Source organism: Eschrichtius robustus, chromosome 10 (assembly GCF_028021215.1).
Source record: "Eschrichtius robustus isolate mEscRob2 chromosome 10, mEscRob2.pri, whole genome shotgun sequence".
Lineage (NCBI taxonomy): Eukaryota > Metazoa > Chordata > Mammalia > Artiodactyla > Eschrichtiidae > Eschrichtius > Eschrichtius robustus.
This window is the reverse complement of record NC_090833.1, coordinates 5,710,013-5,733,750: the sequence shown is the minus strand read 5'-3', so window position 1 is coordinate 5,733,750 and position 23,738 is coordinate 5,710,013. Positions and strand designations below refer to the sequence as shown.

General features: G+C 44.5%; 1 protein-coding gene across 1 annotated transcript; it reads left to right on the top strand.

The window, feature by feature from the left end:
- The first annotated feature begins 7,977 nt into the window (after nt 1-7,977).
- EXOSC2 (exosome component 2) lies at nt 7,978-22,418 on the top strand. The gene is made up of 9 exons (XM_068553203.1): nt 7,978-8,103; nt 9,449-9,550; nt 11,337-11,382; nt 11,607-11,696; nt 12,767-12,832; nt 18,724-18,792; nt 19,954-20,130; nt 20,526-20,654; nt 21,184-22,418. The coding sequence occupies exons 1-9, from the start codon at nt 7,982-7,984 to the stop codon at nt 21,262-21,264; spliced, it is 882 nt and encodes a 293-aa protein (XP_068409304.1). The 5' UTR covers nt 7,978-7,981; the 3' UTR covers nt 21,265-22,418.
- Nucleotides 22,419-23,738: the final 1,320 nt, after the last annotated feature.

Sequence of the window (23,738 nt, the reverse complement as noted above, 5' to 3'; positions counted from 1 at the left end):
CAAGCTCCGGCCGTGGGCGCCCTCTGGTGTCGCCTTTCCCACCTTGCAGTCATTAACTAGAATTCCCGTAGGGCGTTTTGTAAAATAAACTATAATAATATTAATGAAAAGTACAAAATGTATAGAATTTTCAAAAACTTGTGTTCTACTTCCAGAAAATGGTCACTTTAACTTTGTAAATATTTATCTAAAATGATATTTACGAAACTGTGATATATATTATTTGATTGTATATGTACAACTGTAAATACCTTTGTACCTCTCTTGTATTCTAAAATAAAAATTACTTGGAACATTTATCACTTAGCATCTGAATGGATTGATGCTTTTGTCTGCATGAAAAGGAAATATGGAAAAGGAAAAGGAAATATGGAAAAGGAAAAGGAAAAATGTCTAGAAGTTGGAGAGGCGGCAGGAAGAGTTGTTCCACTTACTGGTTTTGAAAGTCACCCTTGTCACAGCTGGGTGTCAGCTCCCAGAGAGATGACCACAGTACAAAAAAATCAGAAATCTCCCAAGGGGCTGGGCAGATTCCTCGTGGTTTCCAGCTGACTCTCAAATATCAGTGTCTTGCTTTGTTACTGCCCCCAAATCTTTACTTACTTTTTTTTTTTTTTTTCATTTTCATGGACAACTTGAGGAATCTAAGCAGCCAGTGTGGGTGGACCAAGATGGACACCAAGTGCACTCCCAAAGCCTAGAATTTCCAAATGCTCTGGGCACCCATTTCCAGACCCTCCTTGAGGAAGACCAAAGAGCAAGGAGGCCATCAATGTAGGGCCAGGCCCTGGCTCTCCTCTCCAGGACCTCCTGACCAGGAGGAGGTGTACAAACTGGGAAGTATGAGTTCACACCTGTGCTCCGGCATGTAAGGCTGTGAGGCTATCACCCTTCCAACCCACTGGCATCCCTCAGGCACACCTCTCTGTGCACCCTCATCTAGCTGTACACACACACACACACAAACACCTGAAGACACTGGAATTCACACTTGTACACACAGGCCATCCCCATTTGGAGCTTCAGGTATTCCCAAAGACCGCATACTTTGGGGGACTGATCTTGCACCCTGGCAGATGGGGGAACAGGCAGAGATGTACACTTGATGTATTCACTTGTAGGTCCCATCTAGGGTCTGGGGTTTCCTCCTTGGGCTAGTGGGGGATGTCACCCTTGGTACTCCCCCTCCTCCCATTACAAACCTTGCCTCTCCTTTGATTCCTCACCATGAGGATTCCGATGCCTCTGGTGGCCCCTGGCCTTACCCTTCTCTCACTTCAGTGCAGGTGTCAGACTTCAGAGAAGTCAGTGGGGCCCTTGATCAAAAATCTAAATCGCTCTCTGTAGGTAATTCTGTGAAGTTTCAGCTACAGTTCACAGGGCCGCAACGCGGGCTCCAGAACCCACCTGGTGGCAGCAGGCTGTAATTGCAGACGAAAGTGCATGTGCTCTGCCGGCTGCTGACCTGTTTCTCCTCCAGAAGTGTGCTGGCGCTGGAGATGCTAGGATGAGCAGATAGGAATCATCATAATGAAGAATTGCACGCTGGTGGGAGGCCTGGTACTCAAAGCCTAATCTACCTTGCTCCCATTTCCAGAAGAGGCTTCGGGCCCCTTTCCCAAGAGTGCACGCCCCCTCCTCCCCACAAAGGCATGCAAACACAGCCACGGTCATTTTGGGGTTTAGGGATTTACATGCGTGCATTCCAGGAATCCTCCCCGTGAACCGATGAGCTTGGTACTCTTTTTTCTTGTTTCTCCCCCATGCTCTATTAAAGTCCATTTGAAGTATGAGAAAACTGTGGCAGAGAGGAAGTCATTTGCCCGTGTCATTCAGCCAATGAGTGGCAGAGCAGGTTTCACCATGGCAACTGACCTTAGAAGCCATGCTCATGACCAGCAGGCCACACCACCTCCCAGTCAGCCTGCAGATTCGGCCAGAAGGGCTTGCTGCGTATCCCATAGGGATGCAGTGTAGACCAGCACTGTAAATTGTCCTTGTATATTTCAACCTTGCAAAACTCACTTATTCATTCTCGTAGCTTTTTGGGGTAGACTCCTTAGGACTTCTATGTACATGATCATGTTGTCTGTGATAAAGGCAGTTATATTTCTTCCTTTTTAATCAAGATGCCTTTTATGCCTTTTTTATTGCATGGTTCAGGACCTCCAGGTGTAGAGGATTCTAGATAGAGGCCACTGGTCTGTGTTTGAAACCCTGCTCAGCCATTCACTAGCTGTGTGACCTTGGGCAAGTCAATTAATGGCTCTGTGTCTCAAGTTCCTCAAATGAAAAATGGGGTGATACTTAGCTCCTGAGGATATTGTGAGGATTAAGTGGGATAATATAAATAAATGAATAAAGGACATGGCTTGGTATCTGGCACATAGTAAGTGCTCGATATATGGGAGCTGTTGTTAACATACGGATGCCTTTGGTGGTTAAGAAGGGTTGTAGCTGCTTCTACCACCTACTTCACTGGACATCCCCCAGAGGGTATCTAAGGCAGCTGTCCATCTCCTCTTCTCCTGCCCCGTCCTATAGCCATTATCCTCAGATCTCTTGAAATGGAAGAACAGATATCCTAAGCTTTCAGCTTCCTTCCCACCTTGGATCTGGTCTGCTGGGATGTGTGGCCGTGAGGGGTGGGAAAGGTTATGGATGCTGGCAGGTTAGCACCCATCCTGACTGCTTCCTACAACATGGCTGCCTCAGGGAAGTCAGACTTCGTGCCTGTTGTCTCGGGGCTTCAAGGGCAGGTGTTGCAGGAGAACCAGGTGGAAGCTGCATGGTCTATTCTGACCAGTCCTTGGAGTCCCGTAGAGGCACTTCTGACATGCACTAGCTATTGAAGCAGTCACAAGCCTGCCCGGATGCAAGACGAGGAGGCACTGACTGCACTTCTTAATTGAAGATGTGGCAAAAAATCTGTGGACGTGTATAAAAACTGCCACAGACATCAAGGCTATTTCTATGTTTTCAGGAGAAGGCAATACTTTGATGAGGGTCCTTGGGCAGAAATCTTTGTGCACACCTCTGATTAGAAATTTTCTGAAGAAAAAAGAAAAAGGGAACTCCCTGGCGGTCCAGTGGTTAGGACTCGATGCTTCCACTGCCAGGGGCACGGGTTCGATCTCTGGTTGAGGAACTAAGATCCCACAAGCCGCGTGGCACGGCCAAAAAAAAAAAAAACAAGAGAAAACTTCTGCAGTTACTTTTACCATTTCATGGAACACAAGGTGAAGCCAGTGGGTAGATCAGGATTGGGCAAGAGCTCAGGGCCGGAGGGTTCCTGCTGCCTCTGTTTTCACACTTTTCAAGATTTCCTTGTTGTTTACTTTCACTTGAAGTTCATCTGTCCCTCTCAACCCACTCCCCAGTGTCAATAGTTCCTTTCCCTCAAGGCTCACTCATATGCCGCTGCTGTCAGGAGGGCTTATCTGTCCTCCCCTCACTCCCCCCCACCCCATCCCTGAGCTCCTGACCGAGCACCCTGATGCCTGGGGCAGAAGATTCTCCAGAAATGCTTGCCGAATAAGTTTATTCATTCGTTCCGCAAATATTTATTGAGTGCTGTTCTAAGGGTACCCGGGATTTGTTTTAATCAAGTATGGTAAGACATGCAAACATGGAAATGACTGTCCTGAAGGGAGAAGTTCATCATACTTAAGATTGCCTAGAAACAGGAGGCACGGCACACCACGCAGAGCCACATGGGGAAGCACATGGGGGGCCGATCAGAAGGCAGCGGGAATGAGGAGAAAATGTGGGAAAGAGCCTTTGCTAGGGTTTCCAAAAGGAAGGACCAGGGGAAGTGGGGGAAGCAGGTTTAGGATTGGCTGGTTTGAATAATTTCAGTAGGCTCTGAGGCACAGGGCCTGTCCCTAGTTGTCTGGTACAGGGCCCTGGGGGGATTAGGGCAGGCGCATAGGGGTCCAGAGTCTGAGAGCCCCGTAAAAGAGGTGGTAAGGGGCATGGGCTCTGGATTGATTGGTTTGCATTCAAAAGGCACACTCCTGGGCCAGTTGTTTACCATTTCTAGGAATCAGCTAACCCTGGAAGGGGCAGTCCTTCCAGGCTCTGGGAGGCCCCAAAATGTCCAAACATCAGACTACAATCGAAGATATGGTTAATAAAAGGGCCTACTCTGTACCCAGACAGTGCTAGGGACTGGGCAGTGAACAAAAAGTCTGGGCATTTGCGGGGCTTATACCCTGTGGGGAAGATACATGGTGAGTAAATATTTTGTAAATATATGTCATTTTTTCGACAAATGTTTTATGGTTGCCCTCTAGGTACCAGATGAACAAAATAGATAAAGGCCCTATTCTCGGAGTATTCCCGTTCTAGTGGAGGAAGACTGCAATAAACAAACAAACAAAAGAAACAAATAAGAAAATTCAGTGACAAGAAATAAAACAGGATCAAGTGGTAAAAGAGGGACTGAGGATTATTCCAGATAAGGTAGTCAGGGAAGGCCTCCCTGAGGAGGTGATATTTGAGCAGAGCTCTAAGTGAGGAAGAGCAGCCAGCTACACAAAGAACAGGAGAAGAGCATTCCATGCAGAGAGCACCAAAAGCACGCAGATCCTGGGGCCAGCGCCTCTGGCTGCAGCGTCTGTAGTGAGTAATAGAGCAGGTTAGGTCAGAGATGGGCAGAGCCAGGCAAATGCGAGTTTGGATTTCATTCTTGTGTACAGGGAAGCTGCCAGAAGTGTTCTAAGCAAGGAAGTGGTTTAATCTGATCTGTTTTTTATTTATTTATTTATTTTTGAATATCCTAAAAGACTTATTTATTAATTTTTATTCTTTTCCATTATGGTTTATTACAGGATATTGACTGTAGTTCCCTGTGCTATACAGTGGGACCTTGTTGTTTATCCATTCTATATATAATAGTTTGCATCTGCTAATCCCCAACTCTCAATCCAACCTTCTCCTACTCTCCCTCCCCCTTGGCAACCACAAGTCTGTTCTCTATGTCTGTGAGTTTGTGTCTGTTTCGTAGATAAGTTCAGCTCCCTCTGGCTGCTGTATGGAAATTGGGTAGTAGGAGGGGCAAACACAGAATTAGGGAGCTGAGTTAGGTGGTGATGCCCAGGTAAGAGATGACATTGATCGGCTTGGGGAGATGGCCCTGGAGATGCACAGATGGGGAGGTAGAAGGATATGGGAGGAAGCGGTGAATGTTAGACCTGATCAGCAATTAAAATCACACTGGGCGTTAAGACACACCCTCACAGACTTCTGGACCCCACTTTGCAGAGCCCCAGTGCCTAAATCTGGGCTCAGGAATCTGTATTTCTAACAAGCGTCTTAAGGATGTGCACTCAGTGGCCCCAAACGTCCATCAAGGATAGCAATGCCTACGTCCAAGATGGGCTGAGTATAAGGAATTCATAACGTAATGTTTGTAAAGCATTCAGCAAAGGACCAGTCCCTCAGGACGTGCGGGCTCTAGCGTAAAGCAGGTGCAGTCTGAAGGAACATGGCCCTGTTACCAACTGCTGTATGAATTCTAGTCCTTTTGGGGCCTCGGTTTCCTCCTCTTTAAAAAGGTACCTACAATGGACTGAATGTTTATGTCCCTCCCCCCAAGTTCATATATTGAAATCCTAACCCCAAGGTGATGGTAGTAGGAGGTGGGAACTTTGGGAGGTGATTAGGTCATGAGGGTGGAGCCTCCATGAATTGGATTAGTGCCTTATAAAAGAGACCCCAGAGAGCCCCCAGCCCCTCCCACCATGTGGGGACACAGGGAGAAGACAGCTATCTGAACCAGGAAGTGAGCTCTCACCAGACACTGAATCCGCCACTACACTAAGGCAGATCCATAATCCCAACGTTGTGACAAGCTCCCTAAACGTAAGTGCTGTGAGAATGGGAGGGGTTAACGTTATGTCCATCCCTCCTTGAAACTGAATGATGTCAAGACTATACCCCAGCCTTGGTCTAGGGGCACTCCCAGGCCTAGCTGCCTAGCAGACTGAGCTATGCTGGTTCAAAGGACAGCACCGCCCTCTTCTGGCTGAGGCCAGACTCCACATATGGACCCTTCTCATGCTTTCTTGGCTCTAGCCCCTTCCTCCAGGCAAGGAGGCGGGCAAGCGTCTGGCCTGTCCACTTACCGATGACCTGTGGGGCATTAGAATTTATACCATTGACTGTCTCACAGGGTTGGCTTTCTTGACAAGTGTAGTTGTGAGCCGTGCTTAGGTGAAAGAAATGCTGTCCTTTTGGAGATTTATCAATCTCCAGACAATTCCTGGCTCAATTCACAGTATGAGTAAATACAAGCGAAGATCTTCGTATTATGTGTGCACTTGTCCTCCCTGCCAAATACACCCTTCTGGAAATGCTCCTGGCCCCGTGCCCCTAGACCAAGGCTGGGGTATAGTCTTGACATCATTCAGTTTCAAGGAGGGATGGACATAACGTTAACCCCTCCCATTCTCACAGCACTTACGTTTAGGGAGCTTGTCACAACGTTGGGATTATGGATCTGTCTTAGTGTAGTGGCGGATTCAGTGTCTGGTGAGAGCTCACTTCCTGGTTCAGATAGCTGTCTTCTCCCTGTTGGACCTTCAGGAGGTCTGTTGGACCTTCAGGAGGCAGCAGACCTGATTTACTGGGCTCAGTGTGTGGTGCTGACACAAGTTATTTCATCGAATCCTCTTTAGAGTCTCTGTGCATGAAGAATTATCATCTCCAATTCCCTGAGGTTGAAACTCAGTCTGTTGTGGATGCTATAAACCATGCAGGGGAAAGGTGAGGGAGAGGGTAGTGGGAAGCAGGGAGAGAAATGAGGGAAATGCTCCTGGCCCAGAGATAAAGCCACACATCCATCTATCTGTTCATCACGGAACCCTTAGAACAGCTCCTGGCTCAATTCACTGTATGAGTAAATACAAGCGAAGATCTTCGTATTATGTGTGCATTTGTCCTCCCTGCCAAATACACCCTTCTGGCAAGGTTTGAATGTCTTCTTAGATGGTTCCTTGTTTTTTCAAAAGAAATACTAGGGAAATCAGCTCACTTAAGAAAGAATGGAAACAGCACCTGGAGCATTGTTTGGGGGTGTAGGTGATGGTTGGTGCTGAACAAGCGCCCATGAGGCAGCAGTATGTAGAACACAGGGGCCACTAGTTAACAGTACGAAAAGGGGCTCTTCTCTCTGTCCAAATGATGTTTTCTGTATATCCCACCTCCTGATGCTCCTGGGCAATCTCATACCCAAAAAATTAGATTTTTTTTTTTTTTAAGATAAGGACTTAAAAAAAATTAATAAAAAAAAAATTAATTAATTAATTAATTTTTGGCTGCGTTGGGTCTTCGTTGCTGCCCGCGGGCTTTCTCTAATTGCAACAAGCTTCATTGTTGTGCACAGGCTTCTCATTGCAGTGGCTTCTCTTTGTTGCAGAGCACAGGCTCTAGGTTCACGGGCTTCAGTAATTGCAACACATGGGCTCAGTAGTTGTGACACGTGGGCTTAGTTGCTCTGCGGCATGTGGGATCTTCCAGGACCGGGGCTCAAACCTGCGTCCCCCTGCATTAGGCAGGTGCATTCTTAACCACTGCGCCACCAGGGAAGTCCTCCCAAAAATGAGATTTTAGCAGCTTAGAGTTGGAAGGAAACTCTGAGGCCCATTTCTCAATTATCTCTAACCCTGTAAAACAATAACTGGGATGACGAGTACAAGAGAGTTTTGGTGAAAAGTCAATACATCATACAACTTGAGATTTTTATTACTCCGCAAAGGCAGCCTTGCCAATAATAAAAATGGCATCTCGACTCCTTCATTCCCTTCATGTTAACCTAATGGTTGACAATAGTCAATATGGCAGCCAGACCGTGAGTTCCCATTGGCGGCTGCTCTGAGGCCCCGCCCTGCCCCGCCCCTAAGAGCGAAGGGCGGGAATTGCGGAGGCGGATATTGCGACTCCGAGTCGGGCTGCGCCTGCGCAGGTTATTGACGTCAAGATGGCGATGGAGATGAGGCTTCCCGTGGCTCGCAAGCCTCTTAGCGAGAGCCTGGGCCGTGAAACGAAAAAACACCTGGTAGTGCCGGGGGACACGATCACCACGGACACAGGCTTCATGCGGTACGTGGGGACGTGGGGGACTCTGGGCCACAAGGGGCGGCTACATTGCTCTCCACGTGAAACCCGGGCCTGTGCTCTCTTGCATCTAAGTTCCCGTGGTACCCGGGGCACATCTGCTGAGCATCTCAGTCGCCTCGTTTTCTAGGCTTCGGACTTCTTACCCCCTGCATCTTGTGTGTCCTCGTCTGCATTTGCCCCAGTCTCCCGAAACCTTCCTCTCTTGACCTCTGGTGGCCGCGACTCGTGGGTCCTCTGCCTGAGGCCCAGATCCTGAGCCTTCCTCGTTGAGGACTTGGAAAACTGGGGTGGGTTAGGAGCTGGGGCCTCTTAACAGTTTTAGGCCGGGAGGCGGTGGGCGTTTTTGACTTGGCGCCCTTATCCCTCAGCGTCTTCTCCTAGCCAGGGGCACGGTTTTGGAACGAGTCATTGTTTGGGCTTAGGGCGTACAAATACATTGTTATATGCACCCAAATCTCCACCTTTGAATCTGAGGGCAGTACCGTATGTTGTCGTTAAGAGGGCAGGCCCTTGAGTTGGACAGCTGGAGTCCCAGTCCTGCTGCTATCACAATACTATTGGCTGTATTGTCTCTCCGAGGCCGGTTTCCTCATCTGTAAACTAGTGATAATAACATTAACGATTCGATAAGGTTGTGAGGATTAAATTAGGTAATAATTACGAAAAGAAGCAAAACTCACCGTTCTGTCACCATCATAGAGAAACACTAGTGGTTATCTCAGCCTTTTTTTGGGCGGGGGTACACTTGTACATACAGGAGAGGTACAGCATTTATACCGTTGCCCTTTAACCTCTTAGTTTGGGGTTATTGGGTCCCAGGAAATCTTAAGATTCAGTCCTTTATTCATGCATTCAGTATATGTGTGCTTGGGGTACAACAGTGAACAAAGTGGAAGTCAACGTCCTGGTGAAGTTTATATTCTACTTGGGAGAGACAGATAACAAACAATAAGCACGACAAGCAAATACGTTATTCAGAATGTTTGGCGATAAATGCAATAGAAAAACTTAAAAGCCAAGCAGGGTGAGTGGAGCGTAGTTGGGATATGGTAGTGGTGGCAGCAGCAGGGTGGGTGACTATTATAAATGGGATAGTCGAGGAAGGTCTGGTGGAGAAAGTGACATTTGAGTAGACTTGAGTAGAATGAGGGAGATGTCCACGTCGCTGTCTAAAGAAGGAGTGTTTTAGGAAGAGATGGCAACCAGGGCAAAAGCCTGCCTTTAAGGGCAGGAGAAGTCTGTTAGGTTTGAGGAACACACTGGTCTTGATGCGAGAGGTCACCTCAAGTGTTACCCTGGTATTCTTTGTATCTTCCTCTTGCAACAGGGGCCATGGGACCTATATGGGGGAAGAGAAGCTCATTGCATCTGTGGCTGGCTCTGTGGAGAGAGTAAACAAGTTGGTCTGTGTGAAAGCTTTGAAAACCAGGTGAGAACAAAAGGTGTGTATTCTCTTGTGGCATCCGAGTTGCACAGCCAGGTCTTCTGCCACGACATACCCTCCACCCCCATCCCGGCCTGCTCTGTCGTTCTGTAGGTCTGGGATTTTGGGAACATGGCTATAGGAAGGGTATAGATGACTACAGGTAAGCGCGGGCTTCAAAGGTTTCCCTGTGTTACCTGACCTCTCCAAACTTTGGTTCCCTCCTCTGCAAAATGAGACCTAGCATGACCTACCTTGTAGGATTTTCAATGGAATTCATTGAAACAGTGCATGTAAAGTACTTACACAGAGCCTCCTACCTAGAAGGGCTCAGTGAAGGTCAGCCCCAGAATGTAAGCCAGTGGGGTTGGAACAGAGTGAGCAGGCGAGGGGTAGGAGCAGATGCAGGCAGAGAGGTGAGGTAGGCAGTTTGTCTGCCTTGTAGCCACAATAAACATTTTCGACTTCCACTCTGTAATCTAGGAAGCCACTGGAGGAGGTGGAGCAGAGGAGGGACATGATCTGACTTCTGTTTTAATAAAATCACTCTGGCTGCTGTGGGCGGCCGGGGAGGTGGGGGGATAGGGGCAGGGTTAGGGAGACAGATTAATGTACTGTTTTGAGTATGTTTTGTGTTCTGAGTGGTTTTTTAATCATGAAAATGTGTTGGATTTTATATTCCTTGGCATTTTCTCTATATAGGACCATGTCCTATATAGAGAAGAGATAGTCTTCCTTTCCAATTTGGATGCCTTTTATTTTCTGCCTATATCGTAAAGGTCGAGGTAGTAGGATCTGCTGCTGGACTTGTCCTGGAGCATGAGAGAGAGAGACAGAGAGCGAGAGATTGAGAGAGATCAAGGGTTCCTCCAAGGATTGTGGCTTGAGCCACTGGAGGGGTGGAGTTGCCATTTCCTGAGCTCGTGACAACTGGGAGAGTTTCAGTTTGCTATGGGGGAGTGAAGGGGGCTGGTGGAAAGCTTTGTTGTAGGTGTGTTACTTTTGCAAATTCCTATTAGTCACGTAAATGGAGGTGCTGGGTAGCCAGCAGTTGACTAGAGTCTGGAATTGAGGGGAGTGGTGTACTCATTAGTGGTATTTAAAGTCATTAGGCTGGATGAGCTCACCAAGTGAGCATGGGCTGAAAAGAGAAGAGGTCCAAGGACTGCGCGCCTTCGGCATGGAACACGTCCTCATTAGAATTGGGATGAGGAACTAGCAAAGGGGCCTGAGACAGGCAGCCAGTGGGAGGGGGCACGGTGAGCAGACTGGTTTGGGCGGTGTCCTGTCTCAGTTTCCTTTCTCCTCCTCTGGCTGATGCAGAACCCGTCTGTGTTCCAGAGCCCACCAGAAAAGATTCCATGTTTATCATTTTCTTTTTATTTATTTATTTATTGTTTTAAGTTTTTGGCCGCACCCCACGCATGTGGGATCTTAGTTCCCCGACCAGGGATCGAACCCGCGCCTCCTGCATCGGAAGGCAGAGTCTTAACCACTGGACCGCCGGGGAAGTCCCTCACTTTCATGTAATTAACAAAACAGAGGTTTCAGGCTTAATGAACTATTTGCAATAAATGGTTTAAGAATAGTTAGTTAATGGAGACTTCGTACATATAGGACGTTTGAAGTCATCAGTTCCTGAGAATAAGTCCAACCAGCATAGTTATGTGAATTTACTAAATGTGGTGCCTCATCAAGGCCTTCATCCCTGTTTAACTGAAATCTCAAATGGTAACTTGGTCTTGTAATGAAGTCTTTTCACTGATGGAGGACCTTCTGTTTTATCTTTCAGATACCATGGTGAAGTGGGAGACATTGTAGTGGGGAGAATCACAGAGGTAAAGTGTATCTGATTGGTTTTTACAAAGTAAAAGCAGGCTGGTGATCTAATGAATAGCATAGTCATTCTACATGCATTTATGCTAACTAGGCATTCGTTGTGTTTGGCTCTCATGTGACCTTTGATGTCAACAGTTTGTTACATTTGGAATTATTGGTCATTTACAGTGTGAGCTCTGGCCCCTGGAGTATGTGTCCAGGTGTGGGGTTTCTTTCTTTGTAGGTTCAACAGAAGAGGTGGAAGGTGGAGACCAACTCCAGGCTGGATTCAGTCTTGCTTCTCTCATCCATGAACCTTCCCGGAGGAGAGCTGGTAAGGGTCTCTGGCTGGGACTGTATAGTTTGCTGGCGAGAGCTCTGGGGTTCTTTGCTCCACCAGAGAACTTTGCTTTACCCTGAGGTTGCCACTTTTACAAGGCAGTTTGCTACCTTGATGTACGTGTAGGCTTTTCACTTGGCCCAGGCCTCCCAACTTAGGCAGCAACTGGCATATGGTAGGATCTGGAATGTCCATGGGGAGCGATCCCAAAAGAGAGTTGAGAGAAGCTCTCAGATGCTTGGTGCTAATAATTTTCCTTTTCTGGGTGTATCAGCTTTGCTCAGTGAAAGTGTTCCTTGAAAAGTTGTGTTTAGATTAGCTTTTCATGAATTGAGTAGCATTTTATTATTCCAGACAACCACAGGACCTAAGCTGCCTCCTTTTATAAAATGCAGTGGTTCAGCTTTACCTTCAGGCCAGCATCTATCTATAGAGAGGCTCACTGTGCTAGGCTCTCTGGAGAATGCCAAGATCCAGGAGGCACGACTGAGTTCCTGAAAGAGCTTAGACTAGCAGGGGATATGAAATAACTGGTCTGAATACCCGGCAGTCCAAGAATAAACAAGCGTGTGATTGTACGAAAGGAGTGATTAAGTTCCCGGAGAGAAGCTCATAGGAAAGATGAGTGTTGGAGTTGATCCTTGAAGGATGGGTAGAATTTTAATGATGAGTTCAGGGAATCTGAGATAAAGGGAAATGTGTGAGCAAAGATACAGTCAAGCTGGAGGTAGTCTGGTTCTGCTGGAGCGTGGAGGGCCTCTACAGAAGGTAAGCGTGGAAAAGGGGCCTGGTCTAGATTGGGAGGGTTTTGAATATCACGTAAGGAGTTTGAATATTATTCAGAGGAAGGAGAAGAGGAGCCGTGGGAAGGTCTGTAAGACGGAAAGTAGTGGTTGTCACTTTGTCTTCCTTCAGTGGTACAGGTTACCTACTCTGGTGTGTGAACATTGTGGCTGCCTTCAGAGATCTCGGGAGGAAGTGAAAGAGAAAGAAGAGATGGATGGAGAGAGATCTTCCTTTAGGATCTGACTTCCATAACGTGGCCATCTCTTTGTGTATTTCAGAGGAGAAGATCTGCAAAAGATGAGCTGGCGATGAGAGGTTTCTTGCAGGAAGGGGACCTTATCAGTGTATCCTGTACCTTGCATTCCAGCATCTTTATGTTTGCTGTGGAGCTGGCAATTCGGGCTTAAACTGTAGGTCTCCCACACGAGAAACATGTAATCCTGGCAGGGATCTGAGTCTTTGACTGGGTGTGAAGGGCTCTGCTACAGCCTTTCTCTGTCTCCTTAACCCAGCTGACCCTCCAGCTCTTGTTCGGACCTGCTGCTGCTCAGGCATGTCTTTGGGTCTTGTAACTTACGGTGGCCCATGCTTTAAGCTAGCTCAAATTTTCTTAGTGATGTTAACTTTTTTTTTTTTTTTTTTTAATGAAACTATAAGAAAGATATTGTTTGGTAAAACTTTTGTTTCAGTTGCTTACACAATCACAGATACATGTACTCTGAGTAAAATATGCTTCTTACTGTGGGTTGTATAAAGAAAAGTTTGAAAGCCACTGATCTATATTTTTGTTTATTTATTTATTTATCTGAATTTTTGAAATTTATTTTTTTATACAGCAGGTTCTTAGTAGTCATCAATTTTTTTTTTTTAAATCAGTCATCAGTTTTATACACATCAGTGTATACATGTCAATCCCAATCTCCCAATTCATCCCACCACCACGCCCACCCCCCCGCCGCTTTCCCCCCTTGGTGTGCATACGTTTGTCCTCTACATCTGTGTCTCAATTTCTGCCCTGCAAACCGGTTCATCTGTACCGTTTTTCTAGGTTCCACATACATGCGTTAATATATTTGTTTTTCTCTTTCTGACTTACTTCACTCTGTATGACAGTCTCTAGATCCATCCACGTCTCTACAAATGACCCAGTTTCGTTCCTTTTTATAGCTGAGTAATATTCCATTGTATATATGTACCACATCTTCTTTATCCACTCATCTGTTGATGGGCATTTAGGTTCCATGTCCTGGCTATTGTAAATAGTGCTGCAATGAACATTGGGGTGCATGTGTCTTTTTGAATTATGGTTTTCTCTGGGTATATGCCCAGTAGTGGGATTGCTGGGTCATATGGTAATTCTATTTTTAGTTTTTTAAGGAACCTCCATACTGTTCTCCATAGTGGCTGTATCAACTTACATTCCCACCAACAGTGCAAGAGGGTTCCCTTTTCTCCACACTCTCTCCAGCATTTGTTGTTTGTAGATTTTCTGATGATGCCCATTCTAACTGGTGTGAGGTGATACCTCATTGTAGTTTTGATTTGCATTTCTCTAATAATTAGTGATGTTGAGCATCTTTTCATGTGCTTCTTGGCCATCTGTATGTCTTCTTTGGAGAAATGTCTATTTAGGTCTTCTGCCCATTTTTGGATTGGGTTGTTTGTTCTTTAATATTGAGCTGCATGAGCTGTTTATATATTTTGGAGATTAATCCTTTGTCCGTTGATTCGTTTGCAAATATTTTCTTCCATTCTGAGGGTTGTCTTTTCATCTTGTTTATGGTTTCCTTTGCTGGGCAAAAGCTTTTAAGTTTCATTAGGTCCCATTTGTTTATTTTTGTTTTTATTTCCATTACTCTAGGAGGTGGATCAAAAAAGATCTTGCTGTGAGTTATGTCAAAGAGTGTTCTTCCTATGTTTTCCTCTAAGAGTTTTATAGTGTCCGGTCTTACATCTAGGTCTTTAATCCATTTTGAGTTTTTTTTTGTGTATGTTGTTAGGGAGTGTTCTAATTTCACTCTTTTACATGTAGCTGTCCAGTTTTCCCAGCACCACTTATTGAAGAGACTCTTGTTTCTCCATTGTATATCCTTGCCTCCTTTGTCATAGATTAGTCGACCATAGGTGTGTGGGTTTATCTCTGGGCTTTCTATCCTGTTCCATTGATCTATATTTCTGTTTTTGTGCCAGTACCATATTGTCTTGATTACTGTAGCTTTGTAGTATAGTCTGAAGTCAGGGAGTCTGATTCCTCCAGCTCCGTTTTTTTCCCTCAAGACTGCTTTGGCTATTCGGGGTCTTTTGTGTCTCCGTACAAATTTTAAGACTTTTTGTGCTAGTTCTGTAAAAAATGCCACTGGTAATTTGATAGGGATTGCATTGAATCTGTAGATTGCTTTGGGTAGTATAGTCATTTTCACAATATTGATTCTTCTAATCCAAGAACATGGTATATCTCTCTATCTGTTTGTATCATCTTTAATCTCTTTTATCAGTGTCTTATAGTTTTCTGCATACAGATCTTTTGTCTCCCTAGGTAGGTTTATTCCTAGGTATTTTATTCTTTTTGTTGCAGTGGTAAATGGGAGTGTTTCCTTAATTCCTCTTTCAGATTTTTCATCATTAGTGTATAGGAATGCAAGAGATTTCTGTGCATTAATTTTGTATCCTGCAACTTTACCAAATTCATTGATTAGCTCTAGTAGTTTTCTGGTGGCATCTTTAGGATTCTCTATGTATAGTATCATGGCATCTGCAAACAGTGACAGTTTTACTTTTTCTTTTCCAATTTGTATTCCTTTTATTTATTTTTCTTCTCTGATGGCCATGGCTAGGACTTCCAAAATTATGTTGAATAATAGTGGTGAGAGTGGACATCCTTGTCTTGTTCCTGACCTTAGAGGAAATGCTTTCAGTTTTTCACCATTGAGAATGATGTTTGCTGTGGGTTTGTCGTATATGGCCTTTATTATGTTGAGGTAGGTTCCCTCTATGCCCACTTTCTGGAGAGTTTTTAATCATAAATGGGTATTGAATTTTGTCAAAAACTTTTTCTGCATCTATTGAGATGGTCATATGGTTTTTCTTCAATTTGTTAATATGGTGTATCACATTGATTGATTCATGTATATTAAAGAATCCTTGCATCCCTGGGATAAATCCCACTTGATCATGGTGTATGATCCTTTTAATGTGTTGTTGCATTCTGTTTGCTAGTATTTTGTTGAGGATTTTTGCATCTGTATTCATGAGTGATATTGGTCTGTAATTTTCTTTTTTTGTAGTATCTTTGTCTGGTTTTGGTATCAGGGTGATTGTGGCCTCATAAAATGAGTTTGGGAGTGTTCCTTCCTCTGCAATTTTTTGGAAGAGTTTGAGAAGGATGGGTGTAAGCTCTTCTGTAAATGTTTGATAGAATTCACCTGTGAAGCCATTTGGTCCTGGACTTTTGTTTGTTGGAAGATTTTTAATCACAGTTTCAATTTCATTACTTGTGATTGGTCTGTTCATATTTTCTATTTCTTCCTGGTTCAGTCTTGGAAGGCTATACCTTTCTAAGAATTTGTCCATTTCTTCCAGGTTGTCCATTTTATTGGCATAGAGTTGCTTGTAGTAGTCTCTTAGGATGCTTTGTATTTCTGCAGTGTCAGTTGTTACTTCTCCTTTTTCATTTCTAATTTTATTGATTTGAGTCCTCTCTTTTTCTTGATGAGTCTGGCTAATGGTTTATCAATTTTGTTTATCTTCTCAAAGAACCAGCTTTTAGTTTTATTGATCTTTGCTATTGTTTTCTTTGTTTCTATTTCATTTATGTCTGCTCTGATCTTTATGATTTCCTTCCTTCTGCTAACTTTGGGTTTTGTTTGTTCTTCTTTCTCTAGATCCTTTAGGTGTAAGGTTAGATTGTTTGAGATTTTTCTTGTTTCTTGAGGTAGGATTGTATTGCTATAAACTTCCCTCTTAGAACTGCTTTTGCTGCATCCCATAGGTTTTGGATCGTCGTGTTTTCATTGTCATTTGTCTCTAGGTATATTTTGATTTCCTCTTTGATTTCTTCAGTGATCTCTTGGTTATTTAGTAACGTATTGTTTAGCCTCCATGTGTTTGTGTTTTTCACGTTTTTTCCCTGTAATTGATTTCTAATCTCATAGCGTTGTGGTCAGAAAAGATGCTTGATATGATTTCAATTTTCTTAAATTTACTGAGGCTTGATTTGTGGCCCAAGATGTGATCTATCCTGGAGAATGTTCCGTGCGCACTTGAGAAGAAAGTGTAATCTGCTGTTTATGAATGGAATGTCCTATAAATATCAATTAAATCTATCTGATCTGTTGTGTCATTTAAAGCTTATGTTTCCTTTTTAATTTTCTGTCTGGATGATCTGTCCATTGGTGTAAGTGAGGTGTTAAAGTCCCCCAGTATGACTGTGCTACTGTCGATTTCTTCTTTTATAGCTGTTAGCAGTTGCCTTATGTATCGAGGTGCTCCTATGTTGGGTGCATATATATTTATAATTGTTATATCTTCTTCTTGGACTGATCCCTTGATCATTATGTAGTGTCCTTCCTTGTCTCTTGTAACATTCTTTATTTTAAAGTCTATTTTATCTGATATGAGTATTGCTACTCCAGCTTTCTTTTGATTTCCATTTGCATGGAATATCTTTTTCCGTCCCCTCACTTTCAGTCTGTATGTGTCCCTAGGTCTGAAGTGGGTCTCTTGTAGACAGCATATATATGGGTCTTGTTTTTGTATCCATTCAGCAAGCCTGTGTCTTGGTTGGAGCATTTAATCCATTCACGTTTAAGGTAATTATCGATATGTATGTTCCTATGACCATTTTCTTAATTGTTTTGGGTTTGTTTTTGTAGGTCCTTTTCTTCTCTTGTGTTTCCCACTTAGAGAAGTTCCTTTAGCATTTGTTGTAGAGCTGGTTTGGTGGTGCTGAATTCTCTTAGCTTTGATTTCGCCATCGAATCTGAGTGAGATCCTTGCTGGATAGAGTAATCTTGGTTGTAGTTTCTTCCCTTTCATCACTTTAAGTATATCGTGCCATTCCCTTCTGGCTTGTAGAGTTTCTGCTGAGAAATCAGCTGTTAACCTTATGGGAGTTCCCTTGTATGTTATTTGTCATTTTTCCCTTGCTGCTTTCAATAATTTTTCTTTGTCTTTAATTTTTGCCAATTTGATTACTGTGTGTCTTGGCGTGTTTCTCCTTGGGTTTATCCTGCCTGGGACTCTCTGCGCTTCCTGGACTTGGGTGGCTATTTCCTTTCCCACGTTAGGGAAGTTTTCGACTATAATCTCCTCAAATATTTTCTCGGGTCCTTCCTCTCTCTCTTCTCCTTCTGGGACCCCTATAATGCGAATGTTGGTGCATTTAATGTTGTCCCAGAGGTCTCTTAGGCTGTCTTCATTTCTTTTCATTCTTTTTTCTTTATTCTGTTCCGCAGCAGTGAATTCCACCATTCTGTCTTCCAGGTCACTTATCCGTTCTTCTCCCTCAGTTATTCTGCTATTAATCCCTTCTAGTGTATTTTCATTTCAGTTATTGTATAGTTCATCTCTGTGTGTTTGTTCTTTAATTCTTCTAGGTCTTTGTTAAACATTTCTCGCATCTTCTCGATCTTTGCCTCCATTCTTTTTCCAAGGTCCTGGATCATCTTCACTATCATTATTCTGAATTCTTTTTCTGGAAGGTTGCCTATGTCCACTTCATTTAGTTGTTTTTCTGGGGTTTTATCTTGTTCCTTAATCTGGTACATTGCCCTCTGCTTTTTCATCTTGTCTGTCTTTCTGTGAATGTGGTTTTTGTTCCACAGGCTGCAGGATTGTAGTTCTTCTTGCTTCTGCTGTCTGCCCTCTGGTGGATGAGGCTATCTCGATCTGCTAGTGTTGGAGGGTCTCCTGCAGAGGCGGGGGGTGGCTGTGTCTCACCGTGAGGACAAGGACACTGGCAGCAGAAGTTCTGGGAAGTACTACTTGGTGTGAGCCCTCCCAGAGTCCACCATTAACCCCACCCGCGATGTTAACTTTTATCCGAGGGAGTAGAAAAGGTGGTGTTCATGTCAGAGTATTCATGACAGCCAAGGGGGACAGGTTAGGTCACAGCAGTGTGACCTCCGGGTCCATCTACGACTTTGGGCGGGACTCTTGGCCATGAGAGGAAAGGATGGAGGGGGGAGCCAGGGACGCAGGTGACGTGAAAGTGTTTGTTCCTTCATCACCCGGCCAGGCTGAGGTCCAGGCAGTGTTCTCTGATGGAGCTGTCTCTCTGCACACGAGGAGTCTCAAATACGGGAAAGTAAGTTGGGCTCTGGCTGTTCTCATTTGCTGACTGAGACTTCAAATCCATTTCCCAATCCCCAGTGCTCTCTGGAATTCTGACCTAAAGCCCCCCAGAAGTCAAGCCTTATCAGGCTGGCAGCCTACACACTGATTCACACAGTCAAGGGCCGGTAGCATCATAAAGGATGACAATTCTTAACCCTTTTTCTACGGAGGAGATTGTTCTGGCAGAAGAGCCCCTATGACCCTGGACCCCGGGCCCTGCAGCCCTGCTGTCTCTGCTCTCTCCCAAGGGGCGTGGCAGCTTTGCATTGCATTTGTGCTGAGAACAAAGGGAGGTCATGTACTGATGAAGTAGGATGGCCTCAGCCCTTAGGCACACGTCCAGTCAATAAAATGGATATTATTGTTAGGAAAGATGGGCTTGTCACTTGAGCCTCTAAATGAAATTTTACCACTTTTCTTATTTAAGGTGACAGTATGGAGGCTATTTATTTTTTTAATGACAGCATACTTTCCAAAACAAATTATGATTTATCAGTCTCTTGCCTTTCTCTGGGTGAACGTTCTCATTTTCTGAGTGGAACAAAAACCTCTGTCCTCAGTGGAGTGGCTACAGCCAATCATGCTCACATCCTTGAAGCAGGAGAGGAAGCAGCTGCACTGCACGTGCTAACCTTCGTGGGCCCGGGTCCTGTAATAGACGCCCCCTCAGCAGGATGTGGGCCTTGAGCCGACCTGCCGGGACCAGGGATGGATTTGCACTCAGCCTAGGAGAGTCGCCTTGTCCAATGGCGTATCTCGTGGGCAGGATGGGTGGTTGGGGTCAAGGTGGAACAAAATAGTGCTCCTTGACCCACAGGAGGCTCGAGCCCACGTCCTCATTGGCTCCAGCTTCTCTAACAGCTGTGGCACCAGCCCTGGATTAGAATGTGAAGACGACTGCAAAGGAAAATAAATGGTAGAGAAGAGATGGAAAGTTACCTTCTGTTGGGATATGTAAACAACTTAATGCATCCGGAAGTGTTCTCTGTATTTACTATGTATGTGCATGTAGGGGCAGTTATCAACAGGAAGGACCCTGATGCCAGTCTAACTAGGACATATCCTGTACTCTGCTTTTAAGTTACCTCTCTGATGACCCTACAGTGACTGAATTTACAATATACTTTTTTAGCTAGGTCAGGGCGTTTTGGTTCAGGTCTCCCCCTCCCTAGTGAAACGGCAGAAGACTCACTTCCATGACTTGCCATGCGGTGCGTCAGTGATTCTGGGCAACAACGGCTTCATCTGGATCTACCCAACACCTGAGCACAAAGAAGAGGATGCAGGGGGCTTCATCGCAAACCTGGAGGTGAGTAAACGCCATTGTCACTGTTGGGATGGAGCGGCACTTAGTCGGTGCTGTGCTTCTGTGGCGGGTGGGGACGCTCTCTTATCTATCTGCCGCATTGCTATAGTTTGAATTTCCATCGAAACATTGTGTCGCCCTCTCTTGTTCTCAAGAGATGAAATCAGCGCCTGGTTTGATCTTTGTTGGCAGAGATGGCAAAGTTGCAGGGTAATAGCCCAAGAGCCACTGAAGAAGCCGTCCTTTTTAATCTCCCTTGGAGTTAGCTGTTTGATTGGTTTGGAGTCCCAGAGTGATACTGCCTCAGTTATAAATGATTCCTGGGATTTGCTGTAACCATTCGCTTCTTTTGGTCCTGATTCTATTTCCCTCCCCTTCCCCTTGGCATCCCCTGGTAGCCTGTCTCCCTTGCTGATCGAGAGGTGATCTCCCGGCTTCGGAACTGCATCATCTCGCTGGCAACTCAGAGAATGCTGCTGTATGATACCAGTATCCTGTATTGCTATGAAGCATCCCTTCCACATCAGGTACTCTACCCGGGGCTTCCCTTTTCCTTGTTGATCTGTGAGCAGCCTTAAGTGTCATCTGCTCCATGTTTCCTCAGACAGCAGGCACGTCTCCCACATACCTTAACCATGTCCATCCGTGTGAACTGATCTGGTGGACAGCCTTGTTGAGTGTCTGGAGAGCTTTCGCCGAGTTGCTAGTAATATCCTCAATGTCTAATGTCAGTGTAAGGATTTGTGGGCCTTTGGAGGTGCCAGGTGGGGCTAATTTACAACAGCGACCCCCTGGACTTCATCTTGCCCATCCCAAGTTTTAGCTGTCTTTCTAGTGACTGCCAGAGTAACATCTTTGTTCTTGTCAGCTGTATCCCATAGAATCGTGCTGATTTATTAAGCTGGTTCTAGCAGATCATATCTTGCAAATACTTAGCCTCTGATACATGAAAGGAAAACAGAAGGTTCATGTTAACCATGCTTGGTTTCTGCATTTGGATTGGCTTGATGGTGTGCTTATTGATTGAACAAGTACCTTTTTTCCTTTCTTTTTCAGATCAAAGACATCTTAAAGCCAGAAATAATGGAGGAAATTGTGATGGAAACACGCCAGAGGCTTTTAGAACAGGAGGGATAAGGAGAGGCACCTGAAGGCCAGGACTGTGTGTACCTGACCGGAGCAGTCCTTGAAAGTGAACAGTTTGCTTGGTGGTCCCCATGTGCAGCTCAGTGAAGACCTGGGGAGCTCATCACTTTACCTACAAGGGGCTGCCTCCACCCTCAAGACCTGCTTTCTCCTGTTTTAAGGCAAAGCCTGGGGGAAGGTGAACAGCACTGCCGGCCCCTTGGGTTGCCCACAGAGTTTTGGTACTAGGGGTAGTTTCAGGCCTTAAAAGCACTCAGTGTTCCAGCCGAGTGGACTCCTACCCTGGAATAATACAAGGAATCTTTTGTCCTGTACTTACCATCAACTCACCAGGCACAATGCCCCATGAAATTGCCTGTATAAAAAACGTGGCCTCCCTGACCCCCAAATTGTCTGTTTTGGCCTCCATTCCCACCTCCTCTACAGCGCGAGTACAGCACTGAAGAATATAGTTGGTAAAGTTAACCCAAGAATCAAATGGAAGAATAAAGCAACCAAGCAGCCTTTGGCTTGGTGGGAATCTTATTTCCCATTGCGTGTTCCTCCTAGTGATAGATGCGAGTATATTCCCGCCAGGCTGCCTTAATCTGTCCTGCCTTCAAGGATGATTTGTAAGAAGTTCAATTATTGATAAAAGAGAATGAATGTTTTGGGTACTCTGATAAACATGAAAACAAAGTTAAGAAAAATGGAGATGGGAAAAGAAAAGGTGTTTTCCTCCTACAATTGAAGGAGTAATGCATTAACTGTTCAATAATTCAGGGTTAAAAGGTAAAAAGAAGCTGTTGAAGTTCTCAGTGGGAAAGGCTAGAATGTCTATGCATTGTTTTTCAGATGACTATCTAAAAATGATGCCCTGATTTGGGTTTTGGGAAACATTCTTTTAAAGTCAGTATATGAGAGTGCTGTTTGGTGAACTATTTTTTTTATATTTATAAATGTGGCATCACTTTCTGTTCTTGTGTTCTGTGTAATACTTGGGAGCTGAGTACAGTTGAAGGAAGGCTTGGGAGATAGGAATTCTTCTGACAGAGACCTAACTAATCTACTCGGGTCACCTAGTAAAATTTAAACCTAGGACGGTTTCAGGAGTAAGGTGGAGCATTTGACAGTTTTGAAATATAGCTCAGCTCTTTCTTGTTAAATTGTATGTCTTTTCTTTATAACATTATTCGGACAAATTTTTTCTCATTTTTTTTTTTTTTCTATCCCAAGTGTATCACCTGTTTTGAGGAGTTTGCAGACAACTGAATACTGTATAGGCTATGTTGCAACTTTGGATTTGCTCCCTTGTTGTTTCTGAAACACATTCCAGGTTGTGTGCCCCTTAAGAGAAGGGAATGGGGAAGGATGGGAGCCTGCATCCCTGGTTTGGGTTGGTTTTGACCAGGACCATATGGAGGTTCGTTGAAAGTTTATCTTTCTCACTTGGTCTCCCAAGCTGCCAGCCTCTGCTGTTCATTCAGTATATTCTGAATAGTGATTACCTACTAAGTGGAAATATATAAAGGTCTGAAAGCACCTTTTGGTGATTATCCACTTTCTGTGGCCCACTAGAGGGTGCCCTTGTTAAGTGTAATTCCAGTAGGTGTTTTTAAAAAAAAGCTGACGTTTTTACACGGGTACTGAAACCCGGTAGCAACTTGTGGGTTGCTTTGCTTTATAAACATGAGGACAAAATTAGACTGAACTGAATCACTTTTAATAGAATATATGAGCTTAAAGGGATTTGTTCAAATTTGGCAACACTTATTTACTTCTGACTGTCAGGTATTTGCTGGGCTCAGGATTCTAGTTTTAAGTCCTTAAGACTATCATTCTACAGTGTTACACAGTGCATCTGTGGAAGAAAATATTACAGTCTGGGCTTGGGGTTCACCTAAAACTAGTGCCGTTGGCTTCTACCCAGACTTCAGGAAGCATAGTCTCAATCTTTGTGGGAAACAAGATCCCATTTGATCCTCATGATAACCGTGTAAAGTTTGATATGACCCCCATTTATAAATGAAAGCCATTCACAGAATTAAAGTGACTTCATTAAAGCTCATTAGCATCTAAGAATCAGTAGGTTTAAGCTCTAGAGAGGGGTCATAAAGCAACCCTTTAGAGAATGGGTTGGACTGATTGTGAAAGGTTACGGGCTCCAGAAATTTTATTTCCAGCACTGAGACCAATACTTGGTTTGGATTTTACTCATTTTACTTCTTGCCTGTCCCTCCCATGTCTGCTCTGGCAGGACAAGGATGAATCCGTTTGTGTCCCCCCCTCAATTTTATCCCAGCACCTAGGACGGTGGTACACAGGGGCTCAACAATGCTTGTGAATGAATTATTAGTTTAAGAAGTGTGGGTTAGTAAGAGTTCTGATTTGATTGCTCAGTTTTAAGCTAAACTAGAGAGTGAAGAATGAAGATGTGTAGGAAATGATGAAAGCATTAATAGGAATAAAAAGCAAAATTCAAAGAG

Coding starts and splice junctions, on each gene's coding strand:
- EXOSC2 (XM_068553203.1), top strand. CDS start 7,982: ATGGCGATGGAGATGAGGCTTCCCGTGGCTCGCAAGCCTCTTAGCGAG. Junction 9,551..11,336: donor GTGAAAGCTTTGAAAACCAG/GTGAGAACAAAA, acceptor TTTATCTTTCAG/ATACCATGGTGAAGTGGGAG. Junction 20,655..21,183: donor AAGCATCCCTTCCACATCAG/GTACTCTACCCG, acceptor TTTCTTTTTCAG/ATCAAAGACATCTTAAAGCC.